Consider the following 18,828-nt stretch of genomic DNA (forward strand, 5'->3'; position numbering starts at 1 on the left):
TCTGGAGCAACAATGTGCCGAAAGAACTCAGTGAGCCAGGCAGCATCTCTGGAAGGAAAGAGACTATTTCTGTTTCAGGCTGCAACCCTACTTCAGGATTGGGAGTGGACAGGCAAGATGGCCAGCATAGAGAGGAGAAAGGGGTGGCAAAAATGGTTTCAGGCACAATCGGTGGACTGAGGAGGTGTGCAAGATGATGGACAGATCTTGCCAGGTAGAAAGACTATGGCAGGTGAATAATATATGAGGGCAGATAAAGGGAGTGAGGAAAAAGAAAAAAAAACATAGTATTTTGAATTTATTTATTCATTTATATTAACTAATCATTGTTTCTCTATGCACTCACCACCAAACACCTCTGTAATTGCCATGCTTTCAATTCCTCCACCCAGCAATTTACTGCAAAACAACATGAATATTAATGATACACAAAATCTCATTCATTTTCTTGCAAAAGGTGCAGCACTCATCAGGTATGTTGACATGAATGTGGCAGATAACAATAGTACAGACAGCAAACTCCCTTTATATGTACACAAACCATGAATTATTTCCCTGAAATCCGATTTAAAATATTTTGCAATTTCATTAAGAATTTTGAATTATTCGCCAGCCCATTTTGCTATTTCTGCTTTAAATGAATTTTTTTTTAAACCGAGATTGCTAGAAATCCAAAATGAAAATGTAAAATCTGAAAACACTCAGCAGACTAGGAACATCTGTGGAAAGAGAAACAGAATTAATCTTTCAGGGCAAACAATCTTAAAGAATATTTATAGCCATAGTCACAAAGCAATACAGCATGGATATAGGCCCCCTGGCCCAACAAATCCATGCCAACCATGGTGTCCACCCAGCTGATATGAATTTCCTCTTTTACTCCATATCCCTCCAAGTACCTATCAAAGTGCTTCTAAATGATGATATTGAATCTGTCTCAACCACTCAAACATAAATGAAGCAGTTTATTCCATATAATCAACACCCTCACTGAAAATGTTGCCCCTTTGGTCTTTTCTAAATATTTCCACTCTAAGCCTAAACCTATGTCCTTGTTTTAAACTCACCTACCCTGTGGACAAAACTGATACCATCCACTTTATCTGTGTCCCTCATCATCTTAAACATTTCCAAAAGCTCGCCCCTTATTTTCCTATGTTCCAAGGAATAACTACTTAGCCTGGCCAACCTCTCCCTATAGCTCAGGCCTTCTAGTCCTGGCAACATCCTTATAGATCTTCTCTGCACTCCTTTGAATTTAACCATCTAATACGGTGACCAAAATTGTACACAGTTCTCCAAGCGTGGGCTTACCAATTACTTATACAGCAGCAACATAATGCCCCAACTGCTCAGTGTCCTGCCTGAAAAAGGCCAGTGCATTTTTAATGTGAAAAATATGTATTTTTTTTAACCACACTCTCTACCTGTGACGCTTTTCATTGAGCTATGCATGTACTCCTAGGATCTCTGTTCCATATACCTTTTTAGTGCCCTATCCTTAATAGTATAAAGCTTTATACTTCGACTTTCCAAAAGGCATCACCTCAACCAGTGGTTACAATAGGCAAATGCTTACAAAGTGCATCACATGAACTTATCTCTTCCATTGCCTTGTAGCTTCCGCAATAACTACAAGAAACATATACCTAGAAATGCAACTGCACGTTTCTTTTCAGCATAAAGCAACTAAAATTTATTTTATCAGCATTGGAGACATGTGTTCTGAAAGGAGGAAAGGTATTATCAGCAAGTACAAGGGATCCTGGATATCAAGGGATGGATAAAACGAAAGGAAGTATACAGCAGGTGTAAGGAACTGAAAGGAGGCGAGGCTTTTCGGGAGTACAGAAAGTGAAATGGGGTACTTAAAATAGAAATTAGGAGGGAAAAAATGTGTATGAAATATCTCTAGAGGACAAGACTAAGGGAAATCCCAAAACATTTTCTAAGTTACTTTGGCCAGGAGGATAACTAGGGAGAAAGCAGGGACCAAATTGATAATCTGTGTGTGGAGACAGAGGACACAGGTGAGGTCAAAGAGGGATACTGCTAATTTGTATTCATTAAGCACAATGTATTGTAGTTAGAGAATTCAGGGATGGAGGGGGCAATGAAATGCTAGAACATTAAAAGGGAACAGGTATTAAGTGTCTTAGCAAGCTAAAAGCTGCTAAATCCATTGGGACTAATGTGATGCATCTTAGACTGCTACTGAAGGTAAGGTAAGAGATTGTGGAGACCCTGGACAAACTTAGAAGGCATTGGATCAAGGTCTGCTAAATGGGATTATTATAAATGGTCAGCGTAGACATAAAGGACCAAACATGTCATTTCTGTTCTGTATGACTTTAAAATCAAAAATATGCAGATGTTCTGACTCCTTTAACTATAAATGACTTTGCTTCCATAAATAAATATCATTCTCACTCTAATTCTTGGCTGCCAGTAGTAATGTGAAACACTGTTTTCCTCTTCTCGCTATACTCAAATGCAGTGAGAAACCCTGGCTCCTGCAACACATAAACAAGATTTGTTCACAAGTAAATCACTCAAAGTCTTTCAGAAATATCATTCTGGGCAATAACAAGAAAATATCATATTATGAGCAGAAACAAAAATATAATAGTCTGCAGATTACATAAACACGAGATATTCTGCAGATGCCGGAAATCCAAAGCAATACACAAAATGCTGGAGGAACTCAGCAGGTCGGGCAGCATCAATGGAATTGAATAAAAAATCTTTGGTTTGTCCCAAGATCCTTCTTCAGGACTGGAAAAGAAGGGGGAAGGTGCCAGAGAAAAACAACAGTGGGGGAGGGGAAGGTGGTAAGTGGAGCCAGGTGGGTAGGAAAGGTAAAGGGCTGGAGAGGAAGGAACCCGATAGGAGATGAAAGTGGACCATAGGAGAAAGGAATCCAGGGGAGGTGATAGGCATGTGAGAAGAGTTAAGAGGCCAGAGTGGGGAATAGAGGAAGAGGAGAGGGGGAGGGATTTTTTTTAACTGTAAGGAGAAATCGTTGTTAATACCATTGGTTTGGAGACTACTCAAGTGGAATATAAGATGTTGCTCCTCAACCCTGAGGGTGGCAGCTTGCATTTATGTGATACACCATTATAAATGTTATTAATTAGTCATCTGAGTGCAACTATCTCAGCTTCAGGACATTGAGTAGAAAGGCCACAAGATCTAAATGACATTCAGGCTTTAGTTGCTAATAGCACATAACCTTTTTTAATCATACAAATAGAAAGTAATTTTCATCTCCAACAAAATTTAAAGTACTGCCCTGTGGCTCTCAATGCATTACCAATACATTGCTGAATTCAACACCTATAGTTCTGCCATCATCACTGGCCATGCATTTTACTTGGACATGCCATATTATTACTCCAGCAACATAAACAAATGGGAAGTCAGACACCAAGGTACTCAACTTCATTACAGAATTCATCACATCAAAGTACATTTCTGATCAAAGTATGTATAATTTATCCACCTTGAGATTTGTTTGCATACGGGCAGCCACAAAGAAGAAACCTGAAGAAACCAATTTTAAAAATTGCCCAAGCCTCAATCACAGTTCAGCATATTAGTGGAGCAAAAACATGGTGAAACTTGTGACTCTGACTGCCACCAAAGAGAAGAACGAACACTGTGAGAGAGCGAGTGAAATCAGCCAGACTTTCGCCTCCGCATTCAGGCTTTCAAGTCTTTATGAGTTGGCATTTAAATTGTCTAAGCACTGGGTAGTGCCTCGCTCTATGACCCATGCTCCAGCTCAGCGACACACCGCACAGCTCAACGCCGTTCTTGATCTCACCAAATCGGCTCTGAAGGAGGGAGAGCAGGGGACATAGTGCAGAGAGGGAGAGGATGATAAGTGGTTGGAATATCAGCAGGAAAGCATTTTGGAAACAGTGACTGTAGTCAGTGAGTTTTAAGGTGTGGAAAATGATAAGGATGGTCCAGGAATTAAAGTCCAGAAATGGAGAAAAGCCAATTTTAATATTTAAGATATAATCTGGCAAACGTAGAGCTGGAGCAGCTACTTCCAGAGCTCACAAGTGCAGGTCAATGAGTTCAGGTCCAATGTGTTCCCACCAGAGTGAAATGAAAGAACAGAAAGGTCAAGGAACTCTGGATATCAAAGGATAATTAGAAATGGATAAAAATATGGAGCACATGGCTGTACGGAGAACTGAAAATGAAAGAAGCCCTTCAAGAGTAAAGAAATACAGGGGATACTATGAAGAAATTAGGGGGGAAAGCATATGAGAAGGAGAAAGGAAAGAGAGAAGGAGACCAGGTGGGGGAAGAGTCAGAGGAAATTGGGAGGAGTGAGAGGGTAGGGAATGGTTATGGAAAGGATGTACAAGAATGGAAAGTGGGCAAAAGAAGAAGGAGCACATGAGGGAGAGAGAGGAGAGAGGGGAGAGGGGAGAGGTAGAGGATGAGAAGAAAGGAGAATGCACATGAGACAATGACACTCTTACAAACCTTGACCATTATGGTTAAGGTTAATTGACACTTCATAGCATTTATTTCATGTACATGAAGTTTCACTCCTGTCACTGACTTTAAGGTTAACATCTTCCCCTAGCTACTTACCTAACGAAATGGATTATTAAATAGTTTGTACTAAAATAATAAGTAATAGAATTAGAAGTGGGTGAGCAATAGAGTCATAACAACAAGATGGGAAAGGGACAAAAATTTCATATGTGTCCTGCACCAGATGAAATTGCTGCCGGGTACTTAATCATTATAATTTCAAAGCCCAGTAAATCAAAATAAAGACTGTAGATGCTGGAAATCTGAAACAGAAAAACCGAAAATACTCAGCCGATCAGGCAGTAGTTATAAGAAAGAGAAAATCTGCAGATACTGGAATTCCAAGCAACACACACAAAATGATGGAGGAACTCAGCAGATTAGGCAGCATCTATGGAAAAGAGTAAACAGTCAGTGTTTCGGGCCAAGACCCTTCTTCATGATTTATGAAGGGTCTCGGCCTGAAATGTTTACTGTTTACTCTTTTCCATAGATGCCACCTACCTGCTGGGTTCCTCCAGCAATTGTGTGTGTGCTGCAGGCAGTAGTTATTCTGGTTTTATTGCAGATTTCCAGCATCTACAATTTTACCTGGACAATATGACTCTGAGGCAACAGTGAACAGGAGTCAAGGGATTTGCTCTGAGACTTCTGATCCCCATGTTATAAAATAAATAACTGGATAGGCATCATACTTCTGGGAAAATAAAATAGTAAAATGATCTGATGTGACCCTTGGTATTATGACTATTGAAATATGGAAAAGATATTCTACTTATAGAAGATAATCACTAATACCTCCAACTAAGAAGATAGAATGTCGAGATGAAACATTCAAATACATTTAAAAGGATCAACATGAAGGAGAAAGAAATAGAATTCAATGAGGAAGTGTGGAAGGAAGCTCCACCCTTCCTCATTGAGAAATATTGGTATAGTATGAAGTAGTTAGGGCCATTTTTGGTCAAAAGGCATTTGAGTTTTCTTCTCTAATAATTGGGGTGTAACAGGGACAGTATGTTTGGATTCTTACAATGAGTTTGTTGGCTGCTTCCTTGATTTTATCAACCTTAGCTTCAGAAAGGCCCTTAATGTTGCACAGCGCCCTTCGTGTTGTCATCTGAATTCCTTTCACTGTACAGATTCCAACTGTTTTCATTTTCTTAATGTCAGCAACATTCTGTAAGCAAACAGCAAAAAAAAAGCCCAATCATTAAGTGCAGAAACAAAGAATTATTTTGTTTAAAATATGCACATCAAATAAAGGTAAAGGATTAGGTCCATTAATGTTTTGGTTTCATGGGCTTTCATTAAAATGGAACTGAAGTGAAACTCTTCAGCCTGAAATAGTTCTTTCTGTCTGCATCAGAACTGGACATTTCTGCTTTTCAATTTTTCTTATTCTATTCATATAATCTAGCTTATGGGTATGTCCCACATTCTCAGTAATAACACATTACGAAACAAAGTATGCTTATATCTGCTAAGCTAATTAATAACATTAAACTATTTGGACTAACCATATCATAGTTATATTTGCATTCTTCTTCCCACCATGGATCTTACTGAATACTAAATTTTTTTATACCCACTTCTGACAAAGCACCCTAAACCATTAACTGCTTCTCTCTCCACAGAAGCTCCCTGACCTTATAAATGTTTCTAGCATTTTCTGTTTTTAATTCAGATTTCCAGCGTTTATCTTAACTCTAAGATATAACTGATATATTCTACCTGATTTTAGGTAGAATACCACTTACAGGATTTGCTCACACTAGATCTCAAGAGTGGTATGTCAAAGATATCAGACATGCTGGAAATAAAAGAATTGAAAAATAAAACCTAGTCTTGATAATGGGATCATTGTTATCATAATAGAGAAATAAATTTACTGATCTTTCATGTCTGCCACTTAGATAAGCCCTTAGTGATATAGTTCGGAAAACTTCTAAATAGTCATATTCTGAAAAGTTATTCAGTTGAGGTAGCAAAACACTTCAGATGTGTATCATAAACCATGATTATGACATGAACAGCACTTCAAAATGAAGCAACAATTAATTTGAACATTACACAGTTTAGAGTATTGCATTCAATGCTCACAATGCAGATTCTTCTATATTAGAGAAAGCAAATGCAAATTGAGTGACTATCTGTGTAAAGCACCGTTGCAGGCGTGATCCTGAGCTTCCAACTGGCACTTTAATAATCCATCATACTCTTACTCTGACCTAATGGGAGATTCCCACACCATCCCAGTGAAGCTTAAAATAAGCTTGAGGAACAGAACCGCATTTTCCATGTGGGGGAGCCTTTGGAATTCAATATCAAATTCATCAATTTCAGCAGATTTGTTTTCTCTGTATCAGAATGGTCAATCCTTCTACAATATCTTTGTATCATTTTAATTAATTTCTCTCCATTGGCATAGCCCTACGTGCTGTGCATTTTCTACATCTCTCACGTGTTTCACAGTCTTTACATGTCCTTTTATTTGATTTTTTTCCTATTTACCCTCACTAAAAAATCTAACAGATGGCTTCATCACCAGCTTGTCACAACAAACCTAGCCTCAACCATAAGGTTATTCCTTCTGTCCTATCCATCTCTCCCTGCCGTTTCTGTAACTTAAAAGAAACTTGTTTTCTTTCATAGTTGTGATGAAGGGTCTTCAACCTGAAACTTTTCTCCTTCCATAGATGCCAACTGCCCAACTGAATATTTTCTGTTTTGCTTCAGGTTTGCATCTTCTGCAGTTATTTTACTTTCATAAACTATGACTCAATGTATAGACAAATCCACTAACAAATTTATTTGCAACCAAAAGTGAAGATCTAAGATTAAAGCTTAGATAGTCACAGTTTACAGTACTTACAATGCCATGTTTCTGTAAGAGATCGATGTCCTGGAAGAAGGACTCCTGAAGGAACAAAAATAAAGTCACATTAGTTCATACTTTTCATCAAATTATACCAAGATATTACTCTAGGCCATAAGATATAGGGGTAGAAGTAGGCCATTTGGCCCATCGAGAAAGGGTCTTTAATGGTTACCTCAAACTTAGTGCCCATATATGTGGTGTATGACCATGACTCTACCAATCAAGCAGGAGATAAACAGGACAAAGACCTGAAAGAGCTGGTCTGCATTAGAATTAGCTGTATTGTAAGGCTGTAGTCATCTGGGAATCAAGGGGGATAAATTACCTGGGGAAAACAGGACATCAGCAAATCAATAGGTGAGAATGTTTGAGATAGGAGTTGGCAAATTGAGGGACTGCAATAATCAGCAAGGGTTTGGGTTGGCAGGTCTGGGGGTCTGAGCAATGGCCAAGGCTTGAGTGCAGGGATCAATAAATCATTGAAATGAGTCCTCTTGGATTATCAATGCTAACTATGATGCCAAGGGAGTTACCAGAGCAATGTTGAGTCATGATATGGAGACAGTTGATAGTAATATAAAAATAGTTCAGTTTGAAATTATGAATGGTAGGGGAGAGAAAACACAGGTGGGTGTAGTCTATCGACCCCCAAAATGTGACATCTCAAAAGGACACAAATATAAATGGCAAAATATCTAGGCATCTTTAAAGGGAACTGCATTCATCATGGGAAATTTTAATCTACATATTAATTGGATGAACCCAATTGGAAAGAGTATCACAGAAGAAGAATTTGTGGAGGACGACAGACTTTGCTTCTTAGTACAATAGGTATTGAACCTACCGGAACAGGTTATTTTGGATTTGGCCATGAGTAATAAGGAAGGATTAATAAGAGGTCTTATGGCTAAATATCCCCAATATGATAGGATCCCAGATACATTTTGAGTATGAACATTATAGGAAGAAAACAACACACATCAAAGTTGCTGGTGAACGCAGCAGGCCAAGCAGCATCTGTAGGAAGATGTGCAGTCGACGTTTCAGGCCGAGACCCTTCGTCAGGACTAACTGAAGGAAGAGTGAGTAAGGGATTTGAAAGTAGGAGGGGGAGGGGGAGATCCAAAATGATAGGAGAAGACAGGAGGGGGAGGGATAGAGCCAAGAGCTGGACAGGTGATAGGCAAAAGGGGATACGAGAGGATCATGGGACAGGAGGTCCGGGAAGAAAGACAAGGGGGGGGGACCCAGAGGATGGGCAAGAGGTATATTCAGAGGGACAGAGGGAGAAAAAGGAGAGTGAGAGAAAGAATGTGTGCATAAAAATGAGTAACAGATGGGGTATGAGGGGGAGGTGGGGCCTTAGCGGAAGTTAGAGAAGTTGATGTTCATGCCATCAGGTTGGAGGCTACCCAGACGGAATATAAGGTGTTGTTCCTCCAACCTGAGTGTGGCTTCATCTTTACAGTAGAGGAGGCCGTGGATAGACATGTCAGAATGGGAATGGGATGTGGAATTAAAATGTGTGGCCACTGGGAGATCCTGCTTTCTCTGGCGGACAGAGCGTAGATGTTCAGCAAAGCGGTCTCCCAGTCTGCGTCGGGTCTCACCAATATATAAAAGGCCACATCGGGAGCACTGGATGCAGTATATCACCCCAGTCGACTCACAGGTGAAGTGTTGCCTCACCTGGAAGGACTGTTTGGGGCCCTGAATGGTGGTAAGGGAGGAAGTGTAAGGGCATGTGTAGCACTTGTTCCGCTTACACGTATAAGTTCCAGGAGGGAGATCAGTGGGGAGGGATGGGGGGGATGAATGGACAAGGGAGTTGTGTAGGGAGCGATCCCTGCGGAATGCAGAGAGAGGCGGGGAGGGAAAGATGTGCTTAGTGGTGGGATCCCGTTGGAGGTGGCGGAAGTTACGGAGAATAATATGTTGGACCCGGAGGCTGGTGGGGTGGTAGGTGAGGACCAGGGGAACCCTATTCCTAGTGGGGTGGCGGGAGGATGGAGTGAGAGCAGATGTACGTGAAATGGGGGAGATGCGTTTAAGAGCAAAGTTGATAGTGGAGGAAGGGAAGCCCCTTTCTTTAAAAAAGGAAGACATCTCCCTCGTCCTAGAATGAAAAGCCTCATCCTGAGAGCAGATGCGGCGGAGACGGAGGAATTGCGAGAAGGGGATGGCGTTTTTGCAAGAGACAGGATGAGAAGAGGAATAGTCCAGATAGCTGTGAGAGTCAGTAGGCTTATAGTAGACATCAGTGGATAAGCTGGCTCCAGAGACAGAGACAGAAAGATCTAGAAAGGGGAGGGAGGTGTCGGAAATGGACCAGGTAAACTTGAGGGCAGGGTGAAAGTTAGAGGCAAAGTTAATAAAGTCAACGAGTTCTGCATGCGTGCAGGAAGCAGCGCCAATGCAGTCGTCGATGTAGCAAAGGAAAAGTGGAGGATAGATACCAGAATAGGCACGGAACATAGATTGTTCCACAAACCCAACAAAAAGGCAGGCATAGCAAGGACCCATACGGGTGCCCATAGCTACACCTTTAGTTTGGAGGAAGTGGGAGGAGCCAAAGGAGAAATTATTAAGAGTAAGGACTAATTCCGCTAGACGGAGCAGAGTGGTGGTAGAAGGGAACTGATTAGGTCTGGAATCCAAGTATATAAGTATATATACTTCCATCCTCCATCAGGAAGGTCTCAAAGCTCTACGCTTCTTTTTGGATTCCAGATCTAATCAGTTACCCTCTACCACCGGAATTAGTCCTTACTCTTAATAATTTCTCCTTTGGCTCCTCCCACTTCCTCCAAACTAAAGGTGTAGCTATGGGCACCCGTATGGGTCCTAGCTATGCCTGCCTTTTTGTTGGCTTTGTGGAACAATCTATGTTCCGTGCCTATTCTGGTATCTGTCCCCCACTTTTCCTTTGCTACATCGACGACTGCATTGGCGCTGCTTCCTGCATGCATGCAGAACTCGTTGACTTTATTAACTTTGCCTCCAACTTTCACCCTGCCCTCAAGTTTACCTGGTCCATTTCCGACACCTCCCTCCCCTTTCTAGATCTTTCTGTCTCTGTCTCTGGAGACAGCTTATCCACTGATGTCTACTATAAGCCTACTGACTCTCACAGCTATCTGGACTATTCCTCTTCTCACCCTGTCTCTTGCAAAAACGCCATCCCCTTCTCGCAATTCCTCCGTCTCCGCCGCATCTGCTCTCAGGATGAGGCTTTTCATTCTAGGACAAGGGAGATGTCTTCTTTTTTTAAAGAAAGGGGCTTCCCTTCCTCCACTATCAACTCTGCTCTTAAACGCATCTCCCCCATTTCACGTACATCTGCTCTCACTCCATCCTCCTGCCACCCCACTAGGAATAGGGTTCCCCTTGTCCTCACCTACCACCCCACCAGCCTCCGGGTCCAACATATTATTCTCCGTAACTTCCGCCACCTCCAACGGGATCCCACCACTAAGCACATCTTTCCCTCCCCGCCTCTCTCTGCATTCTGCAGGGATCGCTCCCTACACAACTCCCTTGTCCATTCGTCCCCCGCATCCCTCCCCACTGATCTCCCTCCTGGCACTTATCCGTGTAAGTGGAACAAGTGCTACACATGCCCTTACACTTCCTCCCTTACCACCATTCAGGGCCCCAAACAGTCCTTCCAGGTGAGGCAACACTTCACCTGTGAGTCGACTGGGGTGATATACTGCGTCCAGTCTCCCGATGTGGCCTTTTATATATTGGCGAGACCCGACGCAGACTGGGAGACCGCTTTGCTGAACATCTACGCTCTGTCCTCCAGAGAAAGCAGGATCTCCCAGTGGCCACACATTTTAATTCCACATCCCATTCCCATTCTGACATGTCTATCCACGGCCTCCTCTACTGTAAAGATGAAGCCACACTCAGGTTGGAGGAACAACACCTTATATTCCGTCTGGGTAGCCTCCAACCTGATGGCATGAACATCAACTTCTCTAACTTCCGCTAAGGCCCCACCTCCCCCTCGTACCCCATCTGTTACTCATTTTTATGCACACATTCTTTCTCTCACTCTCCTTTTTCTCCCTCTGTCCCTCTGAATATACCTCTTGCCCATCCTCTGGGTCCCCCCCCCTTGTCTTTCTTCCCGGACCTCCTGTCCCATGATCCTCTCGTATCCCCTTTTGCCTATCACCTGTCCAGCTCTTGGCTCTATCCCTCCCCCTCCTGTCTTCTCCTATCATTTTGGATCTCCCCCTCCCCCTCCTACTTTCAAATCCCTTACTCACTCTTCCTTCAGTTAGTCCTGACGAAGGGTCTCGGCCTGAAACGTCAACTGCACCTCTTCCTACCGATGCTGCTTGGCCTGCTGCGTTCACCAGCAACTTTAATGTGTGTTGCTTGAATTTCCAGCATCTGCAGAATTCCTGTTGTTTGAGGAAGAAAACAACTGTCTTCAACTTCAAAAAGAGCAAATATAATGCTGTAAAGGTGGAGTTATCTAAGATGATTTAGCAAATAAACTAAGAGACAAATCAATGGAGAAATAGTGCCTGATACCTAAACAGAATACTCAGCAGGAATTTATCCCAATTAGAAAGAGGGATTCCACAAGAAAGATGAACAATCTGTAATTACCAAAGGAGGTAAAGGATAACACTTAATTGAAAAATAAGGCATACAAAATGCTAAAGGCTGGTGGTGGGTCTGAGGACTGGGAATTTTCTAGGGCTCAGCAGTGAAAGACTAAAAAACTTATAAAGAAGATGATTGATTTTAAAATAAAATTTAAATGTAATATCAAGACAAACAGTAAGAATTTCTGTGGATATATAAAAATGAAGAAAGTGGCTAAGGTAGATATGAGACCACTAGAAAATGAGGTTAGTGAATCAATAATAGAAACAAAGATATGGCAGATATATGTATTATATGAGTTTGTTTCCTCAGGCTTCATAGAGCAATAGAACAATACAGGATGGAAACAGGCTCTTCAACCCAACATGTCCACGCCAACCACGGTGCCCACCAAGCTAGTCCCACTTGCCCATGCTTGCCAGTGTTCCTCTAAATCACTCCTAACCATCTGCTTAACTGAATGTCATTTAACTGTTGTTATTTTACCTACTTCAACCACTTCCTCTGGCAGCTCATTCCCTCTGAGTGAAAAAGATCCCCCCCAAGATCCCTTTCAAATTTTAATCTCTGACCTAAAACCTAAGCTTTCCATTTCTAACAAAAAAGACTATGCCCATTCACCCTTTTTATACACCTCATGATTTTATACAACTCTATCGGATCAGCCCTCAATCTCATATGCTCCAGGGAATAAAGTTCTAGCCTGCCCAACTTCTCCATAACTCAGGCCCTTGAGTCCTGGCAGGAAGCATTCTCATAAAACTCATAAATCATTTCTGTGCTCTTTCTGGTTTAATGATGTGTTCCCTTTAGCAGGAAGACCAAAACTGTACACAATATTCCAAATGCAATCTCACCAATGTCTTATACAATTGCATTATAACATGCTAACTCCTATACTCAATGTCTTGACTTATGAAGGACAGTGAGCCAAATAGCTTCTTCACAATCTGGTCTATCTGTCATGCCACATTCAGCAAACTTTGTACTTGTATCTCTAGGTCTCACTGTTCCACAACACATACAGGACCTGACCAATGACTATATAAGTCGTTGGGAACCAATCGACTGCACCCTTGGGATCTATTGGTTGAAAATTTTCAAAACTACCTAAATTCTGAGAGGCTACTAGAGGTCTGGAAAACATTAATTGTAATCCACTTATTTTAAAAAAATGGCAGAAAGACAAGGACTGTGAAACTATAGGCCAGTTAGTTTAATATCTATTGTTGGCAAAATACTAGAATCAATGATCAAAGAGGAAATAACTAATCATTTACAAAAGCTGAATATATTCAAACTTGGCCAACATAGTGTTATGAAAGGTAAATAATGTTTAATATATTTGCTTCAATTTAGGTTGATAGAGGGAACTATTAGATATAGGATATTTAGATTTCTCAAAGGCCTTTGACAAGGTAAAACATAAGAAGCTGGTGCATAAATTAAGAGCAAAATGTATTGAAGGAAGCGTGTTAACATAGATTGAGCAAAAACCTGACAAACGGAATTTTGTGTGGGGAAGACTGAGGTCATGCATTTCAGTAAGAGGAAAGGGTCATCTAATTATCTAATTGAAGAGAGGCTGGAAATGAGTGAAATTTGTTGTCATAATGCATGGATCATAAAAGCTAGCAGCCAAGTCCAGCAAGTAGCTAAGAAGGAAAATGGCATGTTGGCCTTTATTGCAAAGGGATTGGAGTTAATGATTAGGGAGATTTTGTCACAGTTGTACAGGGTTTTGGTGAGGCCCAATCTAGAATACTGTGCAGTTTTGGTCCCCTTAACTAAAAAGGATAATAAAAACACTGGAGACAGTTCAAAGGAGGTTCACCAGGCTAATCCTTGAGATGAGGGTGTTGTCCTATCAAGGGAGACGAAACAGTTTGAGTCTGCATTCCTTGGAATTTAGAAGAGTGACGTAAAAGATTGTAATTTGTTTGGTAGGGTAGATGATCAAATGTTTTCACCAATGGAAGAGTTATGGCCAAGAGCATATAGCTGCAAAATAAGAGGGCATTTAATTAAAACTGAGGAGCATAGACAGTAGTGAATTTATGAAATTCTCCCAGAAGGTGGTGGAGGCCAGATTATTATATATATTTAATTTGGGGAAAAGAGAAATGTTTGAAAGATTGAGGAGTTGAAGGCTAATGAGAACTGCTACAAACAGAGTTGAGGCCCGTATAAACCAGCCATGATCACACTGATCGGTGGGGCAGACTTGAGGTGCCAGCTGGTCTGCTCCTGCTCCTATTTTCATCAGTTTTTCTTTAAATTTCAGTTTCTTATATATCCCTATGGTTTTCATTTCTTCACTTAACCCTTGATATACCTTGAATCCAGGATTCCTTGGAGATGTCCTTACTTTTCACCGCTATGGGAATATGTTCATTCCTGTCCAAAGATGCTGCCTGATATGCTCAGTTCCTTCAGAATTTTGTGAATGTGGCTCTATTTTAGTTTCCTCACAGTTATTAGATATAAATGGCAGTCCCAGTCCTTTGTTTTTTGGTGCTGAAATTGGCCTTCACCATTTTAGGACCTTAATTTTTGATTCACCTTTGCATCTTTATGGATATAGTCACTATCTCCAAAAGACTCTCCCACTAAACACTGTAACCACTTACCTTGCAATATTCCCTTAAACCAAATCCAATATGTCCCCTGCTCTTGTTGGATTATCTATGTACTTACTGGGTGCAGTTTAAAAATTCTAATAGTCTTCCACACCAAGGTAATCCAGTTAATACTGGGAAGCAGGAATCACCTACTACCCTTTTACCTTTTTCCTCTTGCATCTCTGTATAGCTTCAGTTCCTTTTATTTCTTACTGGTTGTTAGGAAACCTGTGATATAAATGCAAAAGCAACTACCCCTTTTTCTCAAAGCTCTACTCAGGTGGGCTCACTTAAACAGGCTTCTTTGAGAGTTTCCCTCATTACTGCAGCCATGGATTCATTATCACTATTGCAATCATCTCTCAATTATGTCTCAGTGTTAGCAACAATATTAGAATTTCATGCACTCATCAACACTCTAAGTTCATCTTCCTTACTAGTCAGACTCTTCGCATTAATATAAAATAGGAATTCAGTCTGGCATTCCTCTCATGTGCCTTATCACTCCTACGTCTGTACTGCCCACTGGATTGACTTAGTTTTCCATATTTGACCATAAGCATATCCCCCACACCCAACAACTGTACATTTATCTGAAATTCCATTTTCCTGCCACAGTACATCACAATGAAGGGAATGATGCCAATAAAGAGAAGAAATATTTTATGCTGACCTTGTGTTGTGTGGGGGCGTGGCTTATTTCCCAGTTAAAAGTTGCTTCCACCGTGTCGGTTGTTGATTGGTCCATTTAAAAACTGCAGTTGCTCTTTCCTTTTGGCTGGTTTGCGTGCTACGGCACCAATTTCCAGTACCTTGGGTAGGGGTATAAAGTAGCAAGTGCAGGAGGCATGGTCTCTTGCTCTCTCTCTCTCCTTTATCTCCAAGGCATGCTTCATAGAACCATTGGGAAGGTAACCTCTGCATGCACTTTTAGCTAAATATCTGTTTGTTGAGTATTTAGTTTTGTAGTTCATGTAATTAGGGGGACTTAAATGTTTGGTAGAATTTTTTACTATTTGTAAACAAGCAATTTATATGCTTATTTGTAGTCAGTGTTTACTGTCTCACTCACCAAACCCATGAACCTGCTTCCACATTAAAGCTACAAGACCCATCATCATGTTGAACAGCTTAACTCTTCAAAATAAAGAGGATGAATATGGCAGGAATTTTCAAGCATATCATTGTTACTGCACACGCTGAGGTACTATGACATTGGATGAACTTACCAAGAAGTAAGGAGAAGAAATGACAGTCTATTGCAGCAATGATTTTCCAATGGATGAGTTATAGTTAATCATTCTTAAAAGGCCAATGGCAATGGTAAAAAAAAACTAAATTGGGCACTTGCACCAACCTAACAATTGAAAATTGGGACTGAGCACCCTTTGGTCTGGGCACCATCTCTATACACCTGATGCCTGAAAACCATGTAGAATCAGCAATTATGATATTATTCAATGTGAAACATCGATAGATAACAGCTCAGTCTTTTTTCTAATTATATTCTCTAATTTACCATCTATGTTAACCTGGAGGTAGCGGGATGGAGATACATCTCTACCAAAGGAGGTGTAAGGGGCTCCTTCCCTCTGCTACCCTGTCACCCTTGGGCAAGGTGATGCACCTGTTTAGCATTCTCCTCCCCCCCCACCAATCAGGGTCAAGTGAAGCCATGGGAGCTGGTGGTGGATGGTCGTATGAGGAGCTGGTGAATATCACAAGTCCTGGTTATGCAACCACTGATGCCAGGCAGATCATCTCTGAAATGTATTGACAATGGATGGGGTCACCTGTCTTGTAAAGACACTGCCCAGAAGAAGGCAATAGCAAACCACTTCTGTAGAAAAACTTGCCAAGAACAATCATGGTCATGGAAAGACCATGATCATCCACGCATACAACACAACACATAACAAACAAGCGAACAATGTTAACCTGGTGCAGTACATGGCAAGACACCCCACTTCCCAGATGCAGCATCACTTAAATAATTGATTTCTGAATTGGCTTCATATGACTTGGTTGTTAAATTCTGAATTCACTTCACATGACTTGAACGTTTCAGATTCTATTTCTAATACTGTATTACTATACCTCTTCATCCTGGAAACCAACTTCCTCTTCCACTACCTGATCCTCCATGGCTTTCATGGTTACAAACAGCAAAGTTCAGTTATTTCAAAGAATCAGTTGTACACCTAGAATTACAGAAGACAAAAGTAACCAAAAGTGGAGAAAGGAAGTCACCTACATAGCTCATTTTCTGAGTGCAGGACATCCAGAGTTGTTACTAGTGTAATGGAGCAATGAAATAGTGATAAATCATGGTGCGAAGTGCCTGCCATCTTGTGGACTATACACAACATTGTCAATGCAATAGACTGCGAGTAATAAAACCAAATAAGGAAACACTTGGCAAGCAGGACATAGAAAATTAATATCCTGTATACAACACATTTTCACTTTTGTCATATATTGATCCATTGCATAATGTTTGATCATTATGTACATTTGGTTATCTGCCAGAAGTAAACTTCAGCTGCACAGGAACAATAAGAACAGGAACTGCTCGGGATGCTGTATAGGTCAGGCATTATCTGTAGAGATGTAGAGAATTAACATATCAAGTCCATGACCCTTCCTCAGACCTGGAAAAGTGAAAAAGAAAATCAGCACATACTCTTTTACTCACATTCCACAATAGAGACCCATATCAGAATCAGTTTTATCATCACTCACATATGTCATGAAATTTGTTTTGTTTCTGTGGCCAGCACCACAGTGCAATACATAAAATTACTATAGTACTGTGCAAAAAAAAAATACACACACACACACACACACAAAACCACGATTCTGATGCAGGTCTCTATTGTAGACTGAGTGTGGGAGGGGAAATCATGGTGCCTGAGACTTTTGCACAGTACTGTATTGAGTTATAGAAATTGGGAAAGGTGCAGAGAAAGCGGGGAATATCGTCGATAGGATGGAAATCAAGGTTATTCAATTGATATAACTGCTCTTTATGCCATTTAGGAGGGGGAAATAACTGTTTGTTCTTCACGGTTATCTGTTTGGAAAAGAGTAAATAGAAGAAAATGAATAAAAATAGAAGAGAGAAAAAAACATGCTGGAACATGTAATATAGAACACTACGCTTCTGGTAATGCAAAACAATTGAAAATCCATCAATTGTTAGGTAGCATCCGTGAACTCAGAAAAACTGAAGTTAATATTACAGGTGGATGACCTTACAGAACAGGTCAGATCTGATGCAAACAAGGAAAGTTGGTTATGTGAAATTATTGAATATTGAATTTTGAAAGTTCAAAGTAAAATTTATTATCAGAGTACATACATACATGTCACATAGAAACATAGAAAATAGGTGCAGGAGTAGGCCATTCGGCCCTTTGAGCCTGCACCACCATTTATTATGATCATGGCTGATCATCCAACTTAGAACCCTGCACCAGCCTTCCCTCCATACCCCCTGATCCCCGTAGCCACAAGGGCCATATCTAACTCCCTCTTAAATATAGCCAATGAACTGGCCTCAACTGTTTCCTGTGGCAGAGAATTCCACAGATTCACCACTCTCTGTGTGAAGAAATTTTTCCTAATCTCAGTCCTAAAAGGCTTCCCCCTTATCCTCAAACTGTGACCCCTCATTCTGGACTTCCCCAACATCAGGAACAATCTTCCTGCATCTAGCCTGTCCAATCCCTTTAGGATTTTATGCGTTTCAATCAGATCCCCCCTCAATCTTCTAAATTCCAACGAGTACAAGCCTAGTTATACAACCCTGCGATTCATTTGTAGCATGGCTGAATAGAAAATGAGATACTGTTTGTTGAGCTTATGCTGAGCTAAGGGTTGCCATTGATATCTCCTCTTTTCTATCAGTTAACCATTTGGTAATCTGTACCTGTGCATTTCTACTAATTCCCTGTCAGCAATGCTATCATTTTGCTATGAAACTGATAACTTCAGCAGCTGGATGAACAACCTGATGGGGTAAGGTTTCATCCTGTTGTGCTCTAAACTTGTTTGCAAATCCCCCATGTTGAATTGCATTGAAAAGCTTCTATAAATGTAAAGGCTTCAAGGAACCCACCAAGGCTTCATAGTGAACCAAGT

The 18,828-nt window shown here is 40.9% G+C and overlaps 1 protein-coding gene across 1 annotated transcript in view; it reads right to left on the reverse strand.

The window, feature by feature from the left end:
• dmc1 (DNA meiotic recombinase 1) overlaps positions 1 to 16,839 on the reverse strand; it is a 53,184-nt gene extending 36,345 nt beyond the window's left edge. The window contains exons 1-5 of the mRNA XM_063061511.1: positions 16,783 to 16,839; positions 7,433 to 7,477; positions 5,591 to 5,737; positions 2,431 to 2,513; positions 347 to 399 (exon numbers count right to left, since the gene is read on the reverse strand). Of these exons, the coding sequence (XP_062917581.1) occupies positions 347 to 399; positions 2,431 to 2,513; positions 5,591 to 5,737; positions 7,433 to 7,477; positions 16,783 to 16,839 (385 nt within the window). The remainder of the gene's footprint in view (positions 1 to 346; positions 400 to 2,430; positions 2,514 to 5,590; positions 5,738 to 7,432; positions 7,478 to 16,782) is intronic.
• Between the last annotated feature and the right edge of the window lie 1,989 nt (positions 16,840 to 18,828).

The sequence above is a fragment of the Mobula hypostoma genome, chromosome 11 (genome assembly GCF_963921235.1).
Source record: "Mobula hypostoma chromosome 11, sMobHyp1.1, whole genome shotgun sequence".
Lineage (NCBI taxonomy): Eukaryota > Metazoa > Chordata > Chondrichthyes > Myliobatiformes > Myliobatidae > Mobula > Mobula hypostoma.